Source organism: Adiantum capillus-veneris, chromosome 16 (assembly GCF_014529385.1).
Source record: "Adiantum capillus-veneris isolate H3 chromosome 16, ASM1452938v2, whole genome shotgun sequence".
NCBI classification, from domain to species: Eukaryota; Viridiplantae; Streptophyta; class Polypodiopsida; order Polypodiales; family Pteridaceae; genus Adiantum; species Adiantum capillus-veneris.
The window spans coordinates 48629821-48649181 of NC_140946.1; the positions used below are offsets into that span (position 1 = coordinate 48629821).

Genomic DNA, 19361 nt, shown 5'->3' on the forward strand with positions numbered 1-19361 from the left:
AAGAAAGGAGAACACAATTGCGTCCAGAAGAACACAGTTGCGTCCAGCGACTAGAATCTCACTGCGCAAACGAGCCGGACCCTGTAGGCCCCAAAGACTGGCGCCCCTTTTGGTATTTCTTTATTCAATTGAAAGTAGATGATCCGAACACTTAGTCTAAACTCTCACAAAGCTGTCCAAACCTGGCAAGGGCTGAAAACGCAGGTTGCTGACCTGATTTCGGTAGCACAACGGCGCAAAAACCCCTGTAGGTCAAAAACACCTGTCCAGGACGGATTCCCTCGCAATTTAGGAGCTTTCTGGTGAGCTGTCACAAAAATTCAGCGTGCTGTAATTCTCTGTTTTTCCCAAGGCTAGGATTTCCTAGAGAGCACTACGTAGGATGGGTTTCACAGATGCTTGGATCAGAGGTGTGTCAGCTCTCTTTAGGCGTGCGCACAGTAAGGTGCTCTTGGCAGGGGGACGTGGGGAGCGCTTCTTGCTCACGCGTTCAATCAGACAGGGCTGCCCTCTTGCCCCCTTCCTCTTTCTGTTCTATGTTGAGGCGATGAGAAGATTCTTGACTTCTCAGCAAGTTGGCCTACATGGTCCTGAGCTCCCTATTAGGGCAGATGAGCCACTTGATGCTGAATTTGCCAACGACTCAGCCTTGTATTGGAGGGCCAAGATGCCAATCTGCACAGGTGTGAGAAGGCCCTTGAGGTGTTTTGTTGTGCATCAGGCACACTGATCACCTAGAGAGAGACAGTTGCTTTCTGGGTTGGCACTGCTCCTACACCTGCTTGGTCGCCAAGTGAGGGTTTCAGATGGATTCCCCCAGAGACTACAATTCACTACTTGGGTTGTCAAGTTGGCCTGAACTTGTCTCCTGAGCAGCAAACTGCTCCCCTCCTCCTGTCCATCAGGAGGTAGTTGCTACATTGGAGTTCGGCACGGCTTTCTTTGGCAGGCAGAGTTGTAGTGGCCAACCAGGTGTTGTTGGCTACTATGTGGTACATTACATCTTGCTGGATCTTCTCGAGCTCCTGTATCAGCCAATTAGAGAGGCTGATCAAGAATTTTCTTTGGTGAAGGCACGACACTCAGTTAGCCCGGGCGAAAGAAGCCTGGCAGGTCATCACTCTACCATGTTCTCGGGGGGGTTTGGGGATCATAGACCCAGCACAGCATAGCAGAGCCCTTCTTGGGAAGTTTGTTGTCAAAGGACTGCTTCCAGAGGAGGAGCCCTGGAAGGAGTTGTTGCTTCAGCCGCTTAGAGCTGGAGTGCCTCATGCAGGAGGCCCTTGGAGCCCTTCCACAAGGTGGATCTTTGCAGAGATACGCAGAGTTGGTCTTGAGCAGGAGCTTGGAGGATCGATTTGCTGCGAGCCTGCTTCGCTCTTGGGAGCAATTGCGAAGCGGCCTGAAGCGACACCAACCCACTTGCCGAAGGAGCGCTTGAGACAGCCCCTTGTTTGGAACCCCATGGTCAGCACTCAAAGAGGCCACTTGGTTGGTAGTAGGCCTCATGTTTCTTGGGGTCCCATGGCAGAGGGTCCAAGACGCACTCTAGGCGACTGGCTTCAGTTTTCAGGTTTGCCAGAGGAGGTACAGAGCATCCAGCTACTACAGGGCATGAGAGGGGTGCAGAGCATGTGCCAGGACATCACAGAGGCTTTACCAGTTGAGTGGCTCACTCCTCTAATGACTACAACTCCCAGATGGATGGAGGCCTTCACGCGACTGGAGGTCCTCACTACAATTCGTGCTTGCTCACAGTCCGTATCCCCATGTTCTTCGAGATCTAGGGCGACGATCGACTACACAGAGTCTCGGTAGAGGCTCCACAGGTTGCAGAGTGCTGTTTTCAGAGGATACGAGTAGTGGGCATCTGTGGGAGCACTTGTGTCAGATTCTGACCCAGCAGATCTTGAGACAAGCCACTGGAGGCTTTGGGCGTGGGAGAGCTACCCTGTGTCACGAGTGCAGTGGGACCTTGGAGAGTGGTTTTGGAGAGACCCCATCTCTTAGTACATTGTTCGACTGGCGCGTCAGATACTAGGAGCACGGAGAGAGGCTCGTCCTGCTGCAGCACTTCATTGGCAGGAGGAGGGTCTCACAGCTGAGTTCTTGTCAGGCTTTTGGGCGCGGTTGTGGGACTCCAGACAGCCGCGGCGAGTCACTTTGTTTTAGTGGCTAGTTGCACACAGAGCTACGGCAGTGGGGAGCTGGCTAGTACATAGTGGCTTTCGGCAGCTTGTGACCATCCTTTGGAGAGTCAGCGTCACTATCTATGGGCCTACCCCCATGGCACAGCAGGTTTGGCTTTGGGTTCTTTGGCTGATGCCAGCTCTTTCCACAATGCGACAGTACACTTGGGGTGTTGTTGCCTAGTCCACCCTCAGGGGCTCGACGCTAGAGTTTGAGCTATCATCCACCAGTAGGATGATACTGATCAAGGGGGTCAACCTACACTTCAGCCTGCTACAGAGCTTGCCCCCCAGGAGTGGAGCAGTGAGAGAGAGGTGTGTTGGGAGCTCGTTTGTGGCCTGACACTGGTTCATCTGGCGGGCCCGTTGTTTCCGCATCTTCAAGGCTCGCCTGTCCCACCGGCGGAGACTGTGCGCGACTTTTGGCTGGAGTTGGTCCATACTCTCAGGGGCCCATTCGAGAGACTTTAAGGCAGCTCCGACCGCATGCAAGAGCGCAGGGAGGCTTTCCTACGACTCTGGCGTCTTGGCCCTTTCTTCACCATGGTCCAGGGTGCACCCAGAAGGCACTGAAACTGGCCTGTTCAATCCAAAAAGGGCGGTAGACTTTATTTCAAACCTTGATTTAGCTTTCACCCATTATTAGTCGTCTTTTCTACCTGTACTTTCAAGACACAACAAAGGGGAAAGGGATACAGGCTACTAGATTGCACCTGTATGAGAAGACCGACACCAGATTGGCCCCTAACTTAGGCACCCCTTTCGGTATTTCTTTATTGTTTAACAGAGGGAATAAACGCTGTGGTTCTCTACAAGCTGCCCCGCACAAGCTTGGCTTAATTTCAATTGTTCCGGCCCGATTTCGGCAGCATAACTGTACTAGGACCCTTCACAGTCAGTATTCCCACGCATTGAATGACTTTCCCGACGCATACGGGCACTTTGCAAAACCTGGCGAGAATCTGCAGCACGCTGAATTCTCTGTTTTCAGCCCCGAAAATGCGCCAGATCACCTGTACAGCGGTCCCCTCGCGTCCCCGAACCTCCTGGGGGTATTAGGGACCGTTTAGGGCCAAAACCCTAAACCTGCAAAAATACACAGCAGGCTGTAATTTACTGTTTCGGGCTCCGTTTCGCGTGCCGGTCACATCCGTAGCAAGTCCTTGAGCTCCCGCACCTGTAGGGCTACTTGCCCTTTGAATCGGACGAGATTTCTGGCATGAAACCTCTCTGAATTCACTTGTACCTGCGGGGGATTAGCCGCTAGCTAATCAAGTACCTGTGCAAGAGGCTCTTGCCTCGGCAATCGCGCATGAACCCACACAACTGTACATTGGTCAATTGAAAAGCCCACTAGTGGGGCATAACATACTGCCATAGGGAGAGAGAGGGTAGTGCGTAGCGTGCAGGGCATCACTCCTGGCACCGCACTGTACATAGGAGGGAAAGCAAGCACTCCATAGCTCTTAACCTCTGACAAAATCTGAAAATGAGCCTCTCCCAGCTTAAAATTCAGCGCCACTTCTTGTTGCATGAGGAAAGTGCACCAGAAGGTGCCACTTGGCACATCTACAAGCATTTTCCCGTTCCGGGGTTGCCGCCTAAAAATCTCCCGACCGGTTGCACAGTTGACTTCACGGCAGAGTAAGAAAATGTTCCCCTTGTCATTCCGGAGGTAATGACGCAAACACATTTTCAAGTCCCAAAATAGCAATTCCCTAAATTTTAGGAGATGTTGCCATTGTATCTTCCTAGGTCATCTGACCCCCTTTGTACACTGCAGCCACACCCAGAACTGAAATGTAGCCTCTGTAGCAAAGGATTCCACTTTGGCTAGTCAATACCCCACTTTGGCTAACCATAGTCCTTGTCCAACCTTAGTGCTCTCTTGCCCTCAGGCATGGACTCCCTCTTGACAGTTCCACACTAGCTATGCAATGCAGGGCAGTTAGATTTCCCGAGGGGTGTTTCCAAAAAGTGAAAGTAAATAAATAATAAGAAAGAAATCAACAAAAAGGATAGATAGTAGTCACACGCTGGTGACATACCCCCCTCTTGAAATCTCAAACGTTCTCGTTTGCATCTATGTCGTACATGCTCATAGTCAACACTGATGTATTCAACACCTGTCAACACATGTACGGCACATACATGCTCATTGTCAACCCTGGTGTATTCAACACCTCGTCGACACATGTATTGCCTACGTGTGAACCTGTCCCAATGACATAGTGGTAGCTTCGCACTCTGCCATTGCTTTGAGTCACTAACTTTCCAATGACAAAATGATAGCTACACATTTTGCCACTGTCTTATAGTACACGTTGGGCCCAGTAACACTTTCGAGCATACCCAAACCGACAGTTTAAGAATGCAGTTACACATGTACCCTTTAATAGAAGCCATTACTATATCCTTGACAAACTGACAAGAAATACTCACTTCTATAGCACTAACCATACTTTTGGACATTCCATAAGAGCAATTGCCAAACTGACAATCTGTACAGCTCTAACATTCATGTAACAGGTATTTCATTTGAGCTCACTTTAAATACCATGTACATTATTTGTTTCAAAAGCCATTGTCACACTGACAATCCATGTAGCTTTGAAACTCAAGGGGTCAATGTAGGTTGCAAATCGAAGGCTTCAAGGTAAAGTGATAACACAGTTGGTGACTCTGCAAGTTCACCTTCTTCCATCCACTTAGCATCCATTGGTGGATAGTTTCTGAACTTTACCAAGTAACGCCTAGCAACCTTGCCTTTCACTTCTCTTTCCTTATGTGCCAAAATCTGTTCCGGGACCAAGATCTCGTCAAGTTCCTCGACTTCCGGCTGATCTTCAGCTGGCATATCTTCTGGCACATCACCCACATAGGGTCTGAGAAGACTCACATGAAACGTATTGTGAATCTTCCAACTGTCAGGCAATTTTAGCCTATATGCAACATCACTGATTATGTCGCACACTTGAAAAGGCCCATAGTAAGGCATCCTGAGCTTTGGAAACAGTCTTTCCTTGCCCTTCATCTTCTTTAACCTTGCCTTTTCAAAGCGTAAAAGCACCCAATCACCAAGTGAATATACTACTTCACGACGGTGACGATCAGCTGTTTTCTTTTGCTTTGCCCGAGTCTTTTCCATTTCTTCGCTGGTCCCTTTTCTGATTCAGCCGTAGCTTTGTCTTTCCCTTCGTTGGCCGGCTCCTAAGTCACTTTCGGAGCCTCCTTGGGAACATACTTCTTCGCTGAATTTTTCTTGGCTAATCCTTCCTTGACGCCAGTATTGAATTCACAATCTTCTCCCTTGAGCAAACCATTGCCAGTGTTTGCTACCTCGATGAGCTGCGTCAAAGTAGTGACTTTGGTCTTCGTACAGTACTTTCTCAATCCTTTGGGTAGGCCACAACAGTATTTTTCAATCTGTTCTGTCAGTGACACAAACCTATAGGAAGTTACTGGAAGTAGAGCTTTCCAAAACTTCCGATTGTAGTCATCCAGATTCTTGCAAGTGGCAGCATTAAGCTGGTGCCATTCTGTCATGACATCTGCTTCAAAGTCATCAGATAACCATGCTGCTGCAAAAATCTGCTTGAAGTAAATCCATGTGGACGGAGCTTGCCCTTGAAGCAATAAAGTTGTCCACCATTGTCCCGCATTCCCTGTCAAGAAAGTGGCTACCTTGCGGACCTTTGAAGCCTCTGTAAAGTTTCCCCCTACATAGGCCTTGTCAAACTGCTGGAGGAATGAGAGAGCCTTCTTCCTGTCATCAAACCCTGTAAAGGTCGTGAAAGTCACACCTTTGCCACCTTCTTTGTACGGAGTTGGCCTCTCCAGCGGCGTTAAGTTGTCATATGGAAGTGACTGAAACATGGGAACACTGTTAGGGTTCATTTGTGTTCCCTGACCGCAATTAAGTTGACCTGGAAATGCCATATTTGGCTGCTGATTTGTAATTCCAGCCATACCAAAATATGCTTGTGGCATCCCAAATTGGCCCTGAGTGCTTTGAAACCTTGGTAGCATGCCCGTAACACCATACATGGGGTTAGGCATCATCGTTTGAGCACCCCCAAACACTGTTCCTGGCATGTAAAACTGATTTCCAGGTGCATGACCAGCCATGCTCTGGAACACCGATCCACCTCCAAAATAGCCAGGGTGTACTGAAGGTGGTGGGAAGACCTGTTGCATAGCCTGTAGGTTGCTGCCCTGCCCATTAGAACCAGCTATAGGCTGTTGAAAAGTGGCTGGCCGTACAGCTTGAAAGACTGGCATCTCAGCCACCTGTTCTTGCACCTTAGGCATAGGTTGTGGAGACTGCATGTTCTCCGTCAAGTGTACAGGTGTTTCCATTGACTGTGCAGTATGAATCACCTGTGCTCGACCCTTAATAGGCTTTTGAATATGATCCAGTGACCCAACTTGCTCAGACGAAAGAGAAGAATGCAGAAAGGCTAAAAACCTCGGTTTCTGCATTACTTGTGTGAACATAGCCACAGCAGTAGCCAACTGGGTCCTGAATATATCATCATCCGTCTGTGGTGGTCTTGAAGACTCACCCACTTCATGTGTCTGTTGACCCTGTGAAGAGGAAACCTCTTCAGTCACATCATCTGGTCTGTCAGCCATAATTGCAATTCCCTGTGTTTGGTCTATGATCCCCTGTGTCTTCAAGCCCAAACTGACCAAGGCTCACTTCTATGGGAAAAAGTGATTTAATCCCGTCGATGGCACCATGTAACCGGCCTGTTGAATCCAAAAAGGGCGGTAGACTTTACTTCAAACCTTAATTTAGCTTTCACCCATTATTAATCGTCTTTTCTACCTGTACTTTCAAGACACAACAAAGGGGAAAGGGATACAGGCTGCTAGATTGCACCTGTATGAGAAGACCGACACCAGATTGGCCCCTAACTTAGGCGCCCCTTTCGGTATTTCTTTATTGTTTAACAGAGGGAATAAACGTTGTGATTCCCTACAAGCTGCCCCGCACAAGCTTGGCTGAATTTCAACTGTTCCGGCCCGATTTCGGCAGCATAACTGTACGAGGACCCTTCACAGTCAGTATTCCCACGCATTGAATGACTTTCCCGACGCATACGGGCACTTTGCAAAACCTGGCGAGAATCTGCAGCACGCTGAATTCTCTGTTTTCAGCCCCGAAAATGCGCCAGATCACCTGTACAGCGGTCCCCTCGCGTCCCCGAACCTCCTGGGGGTATTAGGGACCGTTTAGGGCCAAAACCCTAAACCTGCAAAAATACACAGCAGGCTGTAATTTACTGTTTCGGGCTCCGTTTCGCGTGCCGGTCGCATCCGTAGCAAGTCCTCAAGCTCCCGCACCTGTAGGGCTACTTGCCCTTTGAATCGGACGAGATTTTTGGTGTGAAACCTCTCCGAATTCACCTGTACCTGCGTGGGATTAGCCGCTAGCTAATCCAGTACCTGTGCAAGAGGCTTTTGCCTCGGTAATCGCGCATGAACCCACACAACTGTACATTGGTCAATTGAAAAGCCCACTAGTGGGGCATAACATACTGCCATAGGAGAGAGAGAGGGCAATGCGTAGCGTGCAGGGCATCACTCCTGGCACCGCATTGTACATAGGAGGGAAAGCAAGCACTCCATAGCTCTTAACCTCTGACAAAATCTGAAAATGAGCCTCTCCCAGCTTAAAATTCAGCGCCACTTCTTGTTGCATGAGGAAAGTGCACCAGAAGGTGCCACCTGGCACATCTACAAGCATTTTCCCGTTTCGGGGTTGCCACCTAAAAATCTCCCAACCGGTTGCCCAGTTGACTTAACAGCAGAGTAAGAAAATGTTCCCCTTGTCATTCCGGAGGTAATGACGCAAACACATTTTCAGGTCCCAAAATAGCAGTTCCCTAAATTTTAGGAGATGTTACCATTGTATCTTTCTAGGTCATCTAACCCCCTTTGTACACTGCAGCCACACCCAGAACTGAAATGTAGCCTCTATAGCAAAGGATTCCACTTTGGCTAGTCAATACCCCACTTTGGCTAACCATAGTCCTTGTCCAACCTTAGTGCTCTCTTGCTCTCAGGCCTGGACTCCCTCTGGACAGTTCCACACTAGCTATGCAATTCAAGGTAGTTAGATTTCCCGAGGGGTGTTTCCAAAAAGTGAAAGTAAATAAATAATAAGAAAGAAATCAACAAAAGGATAGATAGTAGTCACACGCTGGTGACAGGCACTACCGTCCACCTGTGTGGCTTTCCCCCCTCCCATCTTGTGATTTAGACCCCATTGTACATATTTTGTTTTCTCACTGGGAGAGTCTCCCTTGTCTTTGATGTAGCCCTCTCGAGTACAGGTGGTTGTAGCCCTATGGGCAGTTTTAGTAACTAATGGGAGGATCTTTTTCTGGGGAAAAAAAAACACATCTTCGACATGAAAAGTGATAATAAAATACAACTGCCGCTTCAAATTTGGAAGCTCACCTCTCTTGTCTGTATTTAAGAGTACCTTACTACAGATAAATAAAAGGCTGAATTTGTAAAAGGGGAGACAAAAAGTAGCAGTGTCTGGCAGTATTGAAGTTGAAGGAAAAAAAACTCCCTCTGTTCAAGCATAAACATTATATGAACCTCGCCCACAGAGGTTGTTGGATGCCTTTTCTGGTCCAAATTCATATACAAGTCATTTTCTATTAATCAAATGAGATATTTAGCCAATAAGGTACTTGCTTTGTTGAACATCATTAAAAAGCTTCATCACGTCACACGAACTTGTTGATTTGCTCCCCTGAGAATAATATTTGCAGGATTAGATAACCACTATGTAGAAAGAAGGACAATGAAAAAAACCACCTTACCGCCCCTTCTTGTGATTTGAAAGTATCAACACCATTTGCTTGGTTACTGCATCAAAATCGACCAAGATTCAGTCCAAAATATGTTACAATACAGAGAACCGAATTTCTTTACTTATATTAAGCTTTATATCTCTAAGCATGAGAGTACATGGAACCATTTGAAATTTCTAAGGCCATGTGCCCATGCCATCAAGTATGAGTTGGGGTGTTCATTGGACTGATAGCATGGAAAGGTGGTCAGTTTTTGAGATAGTCCAAGGTACAAGTACTAGCGTTAGGGAGGAAATTTTAGGTTGATGTTCCAAATGTAAGGAGTACACTTAGGTCAAAAAGAGCTTTTCAAGAACCCATCTACACCCCTTCCCCCCAATCCATGGAAGTGACATCTTGCGCAAACAAGTCAGTTCAGAAGTGACCTGCATGCCTACAACTTGCCCATGCCCACCCTCTACAGAAGGGACCTGTATGTGGGAAACCTTCCTCTTCTTGACATGCGTGTTAGAATGGTGTGTGGAAGCTATGAAAGCACCTCAACTATCCATAGGAATCAAAATTTTCAGTATCGTGCAAATATGCTGGCAGATTGAGCTGTAAGCAGCTGCTGAGCTTCATTTTCAAGCACAATTTAGGATTGTGTGCATGATCAATAGCATGTGCGATGATCCGTGTGATGATCAATGGAATATAAGTTGATCATCTACCATGTGAGCATGCATTATCACATATACCAGCAATTGGGGTTGGTAGATGTATGTAGAGGTAGCAAGTGCCTCCGCGCCACTCATGAAGAGAATACTTCGGAGAAACAGCCCTACGATCACTGTCACAAATCACATTCACTTCTTTGTCCCTGTCAATACCTGAGACACAAGCTGTAATCCCAATGAAGCATTTAACCATCACATCCAAACCTCACGGACCTCTAACAGATGTCGAGATGCACTAAATTTCTCATGTCAATTGACGGTGGGGTTAGTATCAACTCTACTGGTGAATAGAGACAAAATGCTAGACACTTTACCTCACATACTTGAACAAACACACGTCTGCAAGGGTAAACGCCCTTTGTTTGCAACCATACATAGAAGTTTCTAGGCAGAATGCTTCAGCCACATTATCTATATTTCTTCTAAAAAGACATCATAAACCCTTTCCAATCTGTGTTGATCTGTTTTAAGGAGTGAACTCACTCCCCTTATGCAGCATGCACTGCATCAAAATCAATTCCTGAATACCTGAGAGCTCTACACAGAGTAGCTCCTCACATCTGTACATTGCAAGACAAGATCTTCCCCCACCGAGGACTATCTGCCAAGTCGTCCTCCTCCAATCTAAACTTCTTGGAACTCGACAGCTCGTCCCAAATAGATCTCTATAAGATCCCTCTTTGATCTTTTCGAAAGTTCTTGCAACACTGCAACTTTTCAAGAGATTCTATGAGTCCCTTTTTGAATCTATGAAATCAAGTCGCTCACTACCAGACTCATCTTTCACTTACATCCGTTGCTCACATCAACAGATGTTCTGTGTAGAATTTTTGATCTCTACCTTTTCAAAAGTTCTTACCAACTGCAACTTTTCTACTTGCACAAACCAGGAAATTCTGCCAACCCCTTTAACGTGTATTTCAAGACACCGAATCTATTCATGCCTTGGCTTTACTTGCTTTTCTATCCTCTCCTTCTTGTGCGCCCCCTTGGTCAAACACTCTACAAACTCCCAAAAGCATATCAACCACTTCTTTTTTACCTTACTCTGACTCTCACAGTAGACCTTGCTAAGTCTAGAAACCCCCCCCCCCCCCCCCCCCCCCCCCCTCTCCTTCTACAGCTTTTAACTCTTTGTTGCCACAATCTCTCCAGCCTCATATTGCGCATCCTTCTCCTCTTCAATGCTCTTCTTGAAGATGAGATGTTGCTTCCACCATCCATTGCTACAGTTGTGGACCGGATTACTTTGTGAAGAACAATCACCTCAGCTCCGATACCAATGTAACCAGGCGAGTCACCTTGATAAGGCAATAGAAACGTTGCAAAAATACAAAACTGAACTGAAACCGCAAACACTTGAACTTGAAAAAGGAGAACCACTTAGTAGACAAGAGATATAGAGCGGAGTTCCACTCTTATAAGCATTGGCCCCTCAATTAGGCGCTCCTTGCGGTAAGTCTTGGAGTAGATTTGAACTCAATCCCTGAGCGTGCACAACCTTTAGGTCACTCTTGTAACCACATGAGCCAACACGTCAAGCTACAAGCGACATCCATCCGTAAATTTAAAAAAAGTTCCACAAACTTTGCGACTGCTAGCTCCACAGCAACTCCAAGGCACCCTGGCCGGCAATGGGCCTGTCAAAGTCGACGATGTGGAAGCATAGAGACCAAGGAGAGTAAGCACGAGAGAGAAAGAGAGAGTTTCCTGAACCAATCTGTCACAAGACGTCCACCATGTGCCAATAGAAAAGAACAGACTGAACACACTTATAGCACTTCAATAACAACTGAACTGAGAGAGAGAGAGAGAGAGAGAGAGAGAGAGAGAGAGAGAGACGACACGCGACATGGAGTGGCGGAATTCCACCCAGAGAGTATTGGCCCCAAACCTTGGCGCCCTTTTCGGTATTTCTTTATATTGCATCAACACAGTACAAGTCGGTACTCCAGACTCTGCACCTTCTCCAGGAAGCATGCCAGAGAATGAGCCCATGGCCTCATATTTCAAGGCCCTAAGCCCCAAAAGCAATTTACATGAAAAGCCTTCAAACTCGAAAGCTTCTGGTACAAAAGCAATGCCAAAAAGCTGCCAACATAAATCACGGAATTCCGTACAACTGCCACGTCAGCAGTTAGCGCAAAACGCGGAAATCCGTACAGTCTTCCTGTCATCATGTTAGTGCAATTTCTGGGTTTTTCCGTACAACTGCCACGTCATCAGCTACTACGCAAGTCTTTTCAATGTGTGTGTGGGTCCTGCTTTTTTTTAATCCTTTGTCACTTGGGCCCCATCGGACTGGGTCCCATAAGTTGGTAGGACTTCTTCTTTTGTTGCTTGTTCTTCTGAGGGTTTAGGCCCCTTGGCTGTGATCTGAAGGTTTGCTCTACTCTTTACTGACCTGACACGTCAGCAGTTTGTGACATCCCCCCTTCTTGAAAGAGAGTAGTCGTCCGCGATTACAACAAATCTGCAAAACAACTCGAGTTAGCTTTTAAAAAAAATTCCGAGGGACAATCAATTTGCTATTTTTTTTGTTAAGGAGTTGGCTTCTCCTTTCGGCTCTTTTGATCAAAGAGTTGGCTTCTCCTTTCGTCCAATTCGGAACTCTTGATATGCTGGCGTAGTAAAATTAGCCATCACACCCAGACCGCACTGATCTTCCACACGTGTCTTGATTTACTAAAATTACATACCCAGGCAATCTCATCCAGTTAGGAATATTCAATAGTTGGCACATCACAATGCAACACAAATGCTTACATATGCATGTTACAAGACACAACAAACAGCGCCACTAAGCACTCCCCAGAGACAAACGATCCACGGTATGAAGCTACTCAACAACTACCTCGTCACTCCCCCAGCAAATAACCTAAAAAGGTCCGGGCCATGAGCTCAGAGGACTGTACAACCAAACGCTCCCAAGACCGCAGTATGCATCACTTCGAGATTCCAGCATACAACCAAACACTCCACAGGCATCGGCATGCGTCATTCGGCGGTTTTCTAGCATACAACGGAACGCTCCCTAGACATCGTCCTGCGTTGTTCCGAGGTTTTCAAACATACAACGAAACGCTCCCCAGGCATCGGCATGCGTCGTTCCGAGGTTCAAACAATACCAAAACAGTATTTCTCACTTCTCCACCCGGGAGTAGAATCACCAATCATTGAAACCAGTATTTAAGACCAGAGTCAAACAATTCAAATCGGCACGAAGACAAGTTTAAAACAGATAGCATCCATTTCAAACAAATTTCAAACAATACTTTCTCAAACAATGTTAAAAAGTATCTAACTAGAAAACAACTAGAGAGGTCATTCAGGGCTTTGTTCGGACAACCGAACTTTGAAGACAAGTGGCTTTCCCTTCTGCATCACGGTGATGATTTGGTTCCGAACCTAGAGAGTTGCATCATTCTTGTCGTGTGAGGACATGCCCAAGAGAACGTCGCAATTGCCCAACTTCATAATGTGGAAATCGGCTTTTCCATGATAATCTTGTATTGTCACTGGAAGAGCACCAATGAGCGGTACCACTTTCTGAGTTTGCCCCGTGGCTGGCTTAGCTTCAATTTATCCACCCTCTGCATCATAATCAAAGTGCATCTGCTTCAAGAATTCTGGATGGATGAAGTTCTCCATAGCTCCAGGGTCAAAGAAAATAAGGGCTTTCAAGCCGTTGACGTTTCCATTCTCTGCATAATTCATTAAAACTCTCGAGGTGTAAACCATAAATATCGGGTACTAGTCCAATAGCAGGTCTAGCCCTCTTGGCCGGAGGTGGCCCCGCGGATCTGTCTGACCTGGGAGCAGAAGGTTGCACTGAGGACGTCAAGGCTCGCTCAAGACATGTATTGAACGTATGCCCTGTTTGGAAACATTCAAAGCATCGGCCCTCTTGTAACAAGGCGTCTCATTGACGGTGTGTCGGATGAGGCCGTTGAGGTTGGTTTTCACGGGATTCTCGAGAATTTGTTCGTTGTTGCCGGGAGTTCTGGTTAGTGGCCGGAGATTCTTCTGTGGTAAACTCCAACTTTCCCTTCATGAGCTTGTAGTTGACCGCAGCATGGTCCATAAGCTCTTGCATGGTAGAGACTTGCCTCGAGAGACAATATTCCTGCAATGGTGATGGTAGTCCAATGGTGTAGCGCTCGCACTGGTCCTCCAAGGAAATGAACTTAAAGAAGGACACCGGAAAGTACACGTCGAGAAACCTTTGGTTATAGTCGTCCATGGTTTCGGTGGCAAGCATTTTCAAGTTGCCCACTCTGCCAAAATCCGGACTTCAAACATCGAAGTCATGTAACTACATGCAGAAACTGTCTTGAAAGCTTGCCAGGTCCTTGGAGCATGCGGCTGTGTCGCGATTGAACTCCACCATTGCATAGCATTATCGTTAAGAAATCCCGCTGCTCGAGAAATCTTGGATTCTTTTGTATAGTTCCCCAAAGCATAGATGTTGTCGAATTGCTGTAGGAACTGCAATGGTTTCTTGCTATATTTCACCCCGGAAAAATTGAAAAATTTGACTGTCGTGCCGCCATCTTGTTAGGCGCATATCCCGGGTATGGATAATAAGGGTATCCATACGTGCTCCAACCATTGTAGCCTGGTGGTGGTGGTGGTGATGGTGGTGGTGGCGGCGGTGGCAAAGGCGGTTGCACTGGAGCAGGGTCAAATGGCTACACCATATTCTTGAAGACTCCCCCGATCGGAACAGACGGCTGAGAAGGTTGGCCATTGGAAGCTCTCGTACTTTCTGTGTCGAAGGAGGAGGTACCACCTGCATGGGCATCAAAGGGGGTAACATGTAGTTCAAAAATTGTTGAAAACTTTGCAGCATCGGAAGATTCTGCTGAGGATGCCGCGAAAGGATGTCGTGAAGCTCGTCGAGCAGAAACTGCAAATATTCTGTTGAATCCATGAATTCCATGTCTTGGGTTCTTTACGGCTTATGCCTTCTTGTAAGACAGAGCGATAACGATGGGAGCACGCCCGATGCGCGATGAAGTAAGGGTGGGAGTGACTAGTGAGTCCGGGGTCGGTGCCCGAAGATACTTCAACTAACAATTTCCAGTAGTCTCTGGTTTGCTCTGTCTGCTCTTTTGTAGGACCGGTATGCTTTCATAAAAACACACGCCTGATGCTCTATTACCACTGTCACAAGACGAGCACCATGTGCCAATAGAAAAGAACAAACTGAACAAACTTTTAGCACTTCAATAACAACTGAACTGAGAGAGAGAGACGACATGCGACACAGAGTACAAGCCAGTACTCCAGACTATGCACCTTCTCTAGGAAGCATGCCAGAGAATGAGCCCATGGCCTCATATTTAAAGGCCCTAGGCCCCAAAAGCAGTTTACATGAAAAGCCTTCAAGCTCAAAAGCTTCTGGTCCAAAAGCAATGCCAAAAAGCTGTCGGTGTAAATCACGAAATTCCGTACAACTACCACGTCAGCAGTTAATGCAAAACGCAAAAATCCATATTCTACCACGTCATCGTGCCAACGCAATTTCAAGGTTTTTCCGTACAACTACCACGTCATCAACTGCTACGCAAGTCTTTCAATGTGTGTGTGGGTCCTGCTTTATTTTAATCCTTTATGTCACTTGGGCCCCATCGGACGGGATCCCATAAGTTGGTAGGACTTCTTCTTCTGTTGCTCGTTCTTGTTAGGGTTTAAGCCCCTCGGCCGTGATCTGAAGGTTGGCTCTACTCTTTACCGACTTGACATGTCAACAGTTTGTGACAAATCAACCTTGGCAATGAATAACTACGATTACAATGAGAGCAATGGGTTGCATATATACCCATCTAAGTAAATTGCCCTACCCAAACTTTGACAAATAAGTAAAATAAATACCTAGAAGCCAAAATAAATAATGGGATCGCATTGGGCAATTCACTTGAGATGCCATTAACACCCTCTCTGCAGCTTAGTGGACATAAATGGTGAGACCAAGGCGATCAAGAACTACCATGCACCCTAGCAACGCCGGTCATGTTGGATACACCTCGGATTGGCTACCCTCAACTTTGTACCTTAAAAGAATTCCAGCTTGAGCATCGGTTGCCTTTCAGAAAATTGAAGTGTAGACCACACTACGTCCAAGAATCCCCATTCATGAATTGTCAACACATCATGTCCAAAATACTTCAAAATAATGAACTTTGGAACACATTCTCTCCGTAATCCAGCCAACAACAATGGATTGGTACACTCATCCATGGTGTTTTAGATACGTCTGATTGGTTCGTTGCCAGATGCATGTGCCTTGAAGTCCGACCCACGGGTTTAAACACCGATAACTTGAACTCCAATAAAAGGGTCCAAATTAATTATAGGGAGCACTACTTGCCCTTCTCTGCCACTCACAAGCCTCTCTCTGGCTAAAGCTAGTGGCAGCTCCAGTCTCCACGTGACTAGAAGGCGGAGGTCCTTGCCAATGTTGTCTCCACTACACGAGCAGATTCCTTACTTTCCTTCCCTGAGTCACTATCAAAGCTTTCCTCATGATGCTTGCTTTTGCCTTTGTCCTTTGTAGAAACTGTCTTTGCCTTTGGATCGGCAATCTTTAGACAAATGGCCATGCTTTCCACAGTTGTAACAACGGCTCTTGGTCTTCTTTCTAGAATTCGAAGCAGTAAGTGCTTCCACACCTTTGTCAGAAATCTGAATTTTGCCTGTTAAATTTCCAAAGTTCTGGTGTTGAAACACACACACACACACACTCTCTCCGCTATACGCACACATGTACGTACACGCAGTACACACACACATTGAAAACGAGCTACTAGAACTCTATAGGTGGAAAAAAGACTACTGAAAATAGACGCAGACATAGGCACAGGAAGCGCGGACGCACTGTTGAAAGACCTCTTACACATACACGCACGCACGCACTCGCACTCACACCCACACACGCGAGCGCAGAGCTGCGACTACCTGCTCTTTAGTCAACATTGTGGATGAGGGCTACAACAGGTGCTTCGGAGACGGCTGCAGATCCATTTGCCTCTTAAGAAACGTTCGTTTCTATGGTGCTACTTGTTGGGAGTTCTCCCTATTGGAACTCTCCTTAGTGCGCCTCACATCAGCTCTTCTCGTTGTGTCCGATGTTCAGCCTGTGATGAGACTGTCAGACACCTACTTTGGCATTGTCGCTTTACCAAGGCCTTCCTTGACCCCATATCACTCAACTGCTTTGGGATTGTTGCTTTGGGACTGTCAGACACTTGCATTGGGATTGTCGCTTTACCAGGGCCTTCCTTGACCACATATCAGCCTCTATCCGCCTCCGCTTTCCTTCGGCAGTTTTCCACAAACAGTTCTAGGCTTTTGGCATTCTCCCAACTTCCCTCCAACGATTTGCAGTCTTACACATAAGTCAGATTTTGGTCTCTACGGTCTTTGTGGCGCCAACACAATTTTCGCACGTTCCATCAGCATGATGCAGATCCCTTTCCACTTAGGCAATCCTAACATTTTTCCATTGATGTTGGGGACGTATCCCCGGATATCCTTCAGTCTCATATGTATGCTTTTAGAGCCTTCACATTACAAAACACTCCTGTGTTCTTCATTTTGTATCTGATCTTTCTGACGGTTTTTCCTCACTTTGAGGTTTCCCACTTGTAAATTAATCAAAAAAGATTTACAAAAAAAGTGTGTGTGTGTGTGTGTGTTTTAGATGTGTGGGTGTGTGTACATACATATAGAAGTGTGTGTGTGTGTTTTAGATGTGTGGGTGTGTGTACATACATATAGAGATTCAATAAATATTGGCAGGGGAAAAGAAAATACTTAAGGTAATATGAAGAAGAAGAATCTGCAATATTCCCTTCACCATTGACCCTGAGAATCCAAAGAACAAAGTCTATTGTCATTTCAGCATAAAAATAATATATGCACTTTTCAAGTCTCGGTGTGATGTGCAAGATGGTTAAACCTATCATTCAGGTCTCCAAATTTAAAATGTGGAACGGACAAGAAATCATGTGGAAACGGGTGCCTAAAAATGTGATTGTCTACAGGTATGAGAAGTGCTTGTGCATACGGAAGCATCAGATGACACCACGTCACAACCCTAGTGCATTAGGTTATCTCATAATGATCCTGATACATCATGTAAGCATAAGTATGTATGCTTAGAAAGTTCCATCCACTACTAAGTGTAGGATTTCTTCAAGAAGTCAGTATGGCTTTTAGATAATGAGTCATGACCCTTGGTGGCATCAAAGTCATGTAACCCTTATATATCCTATTGGCTGCACAAAAAGTAAATTCAATACAATGTAAGGAAACCACTAAAAAGACTATGGAAAATATAGATTAGCAATTAGCCTACTCACTCTACTCTTGAAACAATCATTACTTGGAGAGATTCCTATAGAGGAAAGGAATGAAAAATGAAAACTTAAACGCTATATATAGCTAATGGAAAGGACTTTCCACCTTTCAACTCTCTCGTATCTCTTTCAATCCCATCTTCTGAAATTCTTTCACCCGCCAAATCATACTTTCTCCAACTTTTAATGATTTTTGCATATCAAAAAATTTTAGGGGCCCTATTAGGTTGTAAACATCAAACCAAGGACAGAAATTTGGAAAAGAGATATAGAACACCAAAAGTAGATTATTACAAACATTGTTTTCAAACGAGAAAGGTGAGGAAGCTTTACTATATAGGGGTCAAATTCCATGTAACTTCACACATTCGACCGCATTTTCTGTAGAAATTCTAGCCACCCTTCATTTTTTATTCTTTAGATGTGTTAAAAAAAATTATGTTTCCAAAAATGTATAGATTTATTCAAAAATTTAATATAAATATGGACAATCCACCATCTCGAGTACAACTGTATTGCAACAACCAGAAGAAAATTTAAACAAAGACCTTCATAAAAACATGAAGAGCTCATCGTGTTCAATACAACTGCATTACTTGAACAAGAAAACCCCAACATCTCTCCAGTACTTGAACAACCATGCAAATCGCATGGATTGGACAACAGGAAAGCGCACCCAATTTTTTGCAGATTGAGAGAAGTGGAACTTAGTATTCCAATAATTGTATGAGTGATAAACCTCCTTTATTGCGACAAGAGCTGAAGAATTCCGCAGCTCAAATCCGTTACCTGCTGTTAGAAGCTCTTGCAGCAGCCAATGGATGACGGTGGCGAGCAGGAGAGGAGGGGAAGGCGATGGCGGAAGAGTTTGATGCATTGAGGCGAGAGCAGAAGGCCATCACTAGACACTCCCTGTGAGATAGACAATATTTGCCATTATGCCATGTGGCGCATTTGGACCCACTTACGCTTTCTTTCTCTTTCAGTGGCCCCAATGCTTTATTGTTTCAAAATACCGTGGAAATTCCCCTTCCCCCTCAAATTTCAAAAATTCCCATTATGTCATACCCTTGCATCATTTTGGGATGGATATGCCCCAATTTTTGCATAGTCTAATGTTTATGACAATGGAGATCTATCTTTTAGCATCACAGACAAAATTATTCACCAGTTTGCTCACAAATAGAGGCGTTTGTGTTTAAAAATGATGAACAATTTCACCTGAAGAGCCCTCAATACCATATAAAATCTTCGTTCTAT

At 45.8% G+C, this 19361-nt stretch overlaps 1 protein-coding gene across 3 annotated transcripts in view; it reads right to left on the reverse strand.

Moving 5' to 3' along the window:
* Positions 1–19046, reverse strand: part of LOC147438998 (UDP-Glycosyltransferase superfamily protein) — a 198556-nt gene extending 179510 nt beyond the window's left edge. Inside the window, exons 1-4 of one of the 3 annotated variants that reach the window (XM_086484947.1) lie at positions 18891–19046; positions 17557–17607; positions 9032–9077; positions 8904–8961 (exon numbers count right to left, since the gene is read on the reverse strand). In XM_086484947.1, the coding sequence (XP_086341073.1) occupies positions 8904–8961; positions 9032–9077; positions 17557–17607; positions 18891–19000 (265 nt within the window). In that variant the 5' untranslated portion in view covers positions 19001–19046. The remainder of the gene's footprint in view (positions 1–8903; positions 8962–9031; positions 9078–17556; positions 17608–18890) is intronic. The other 2 variants (XM_086484946.1, XM_086484948.1) reach the window with 2 other exon arrangements.
* Between the last annotated feature and the right edge of the window lie 315 nt (positions 19047–19361).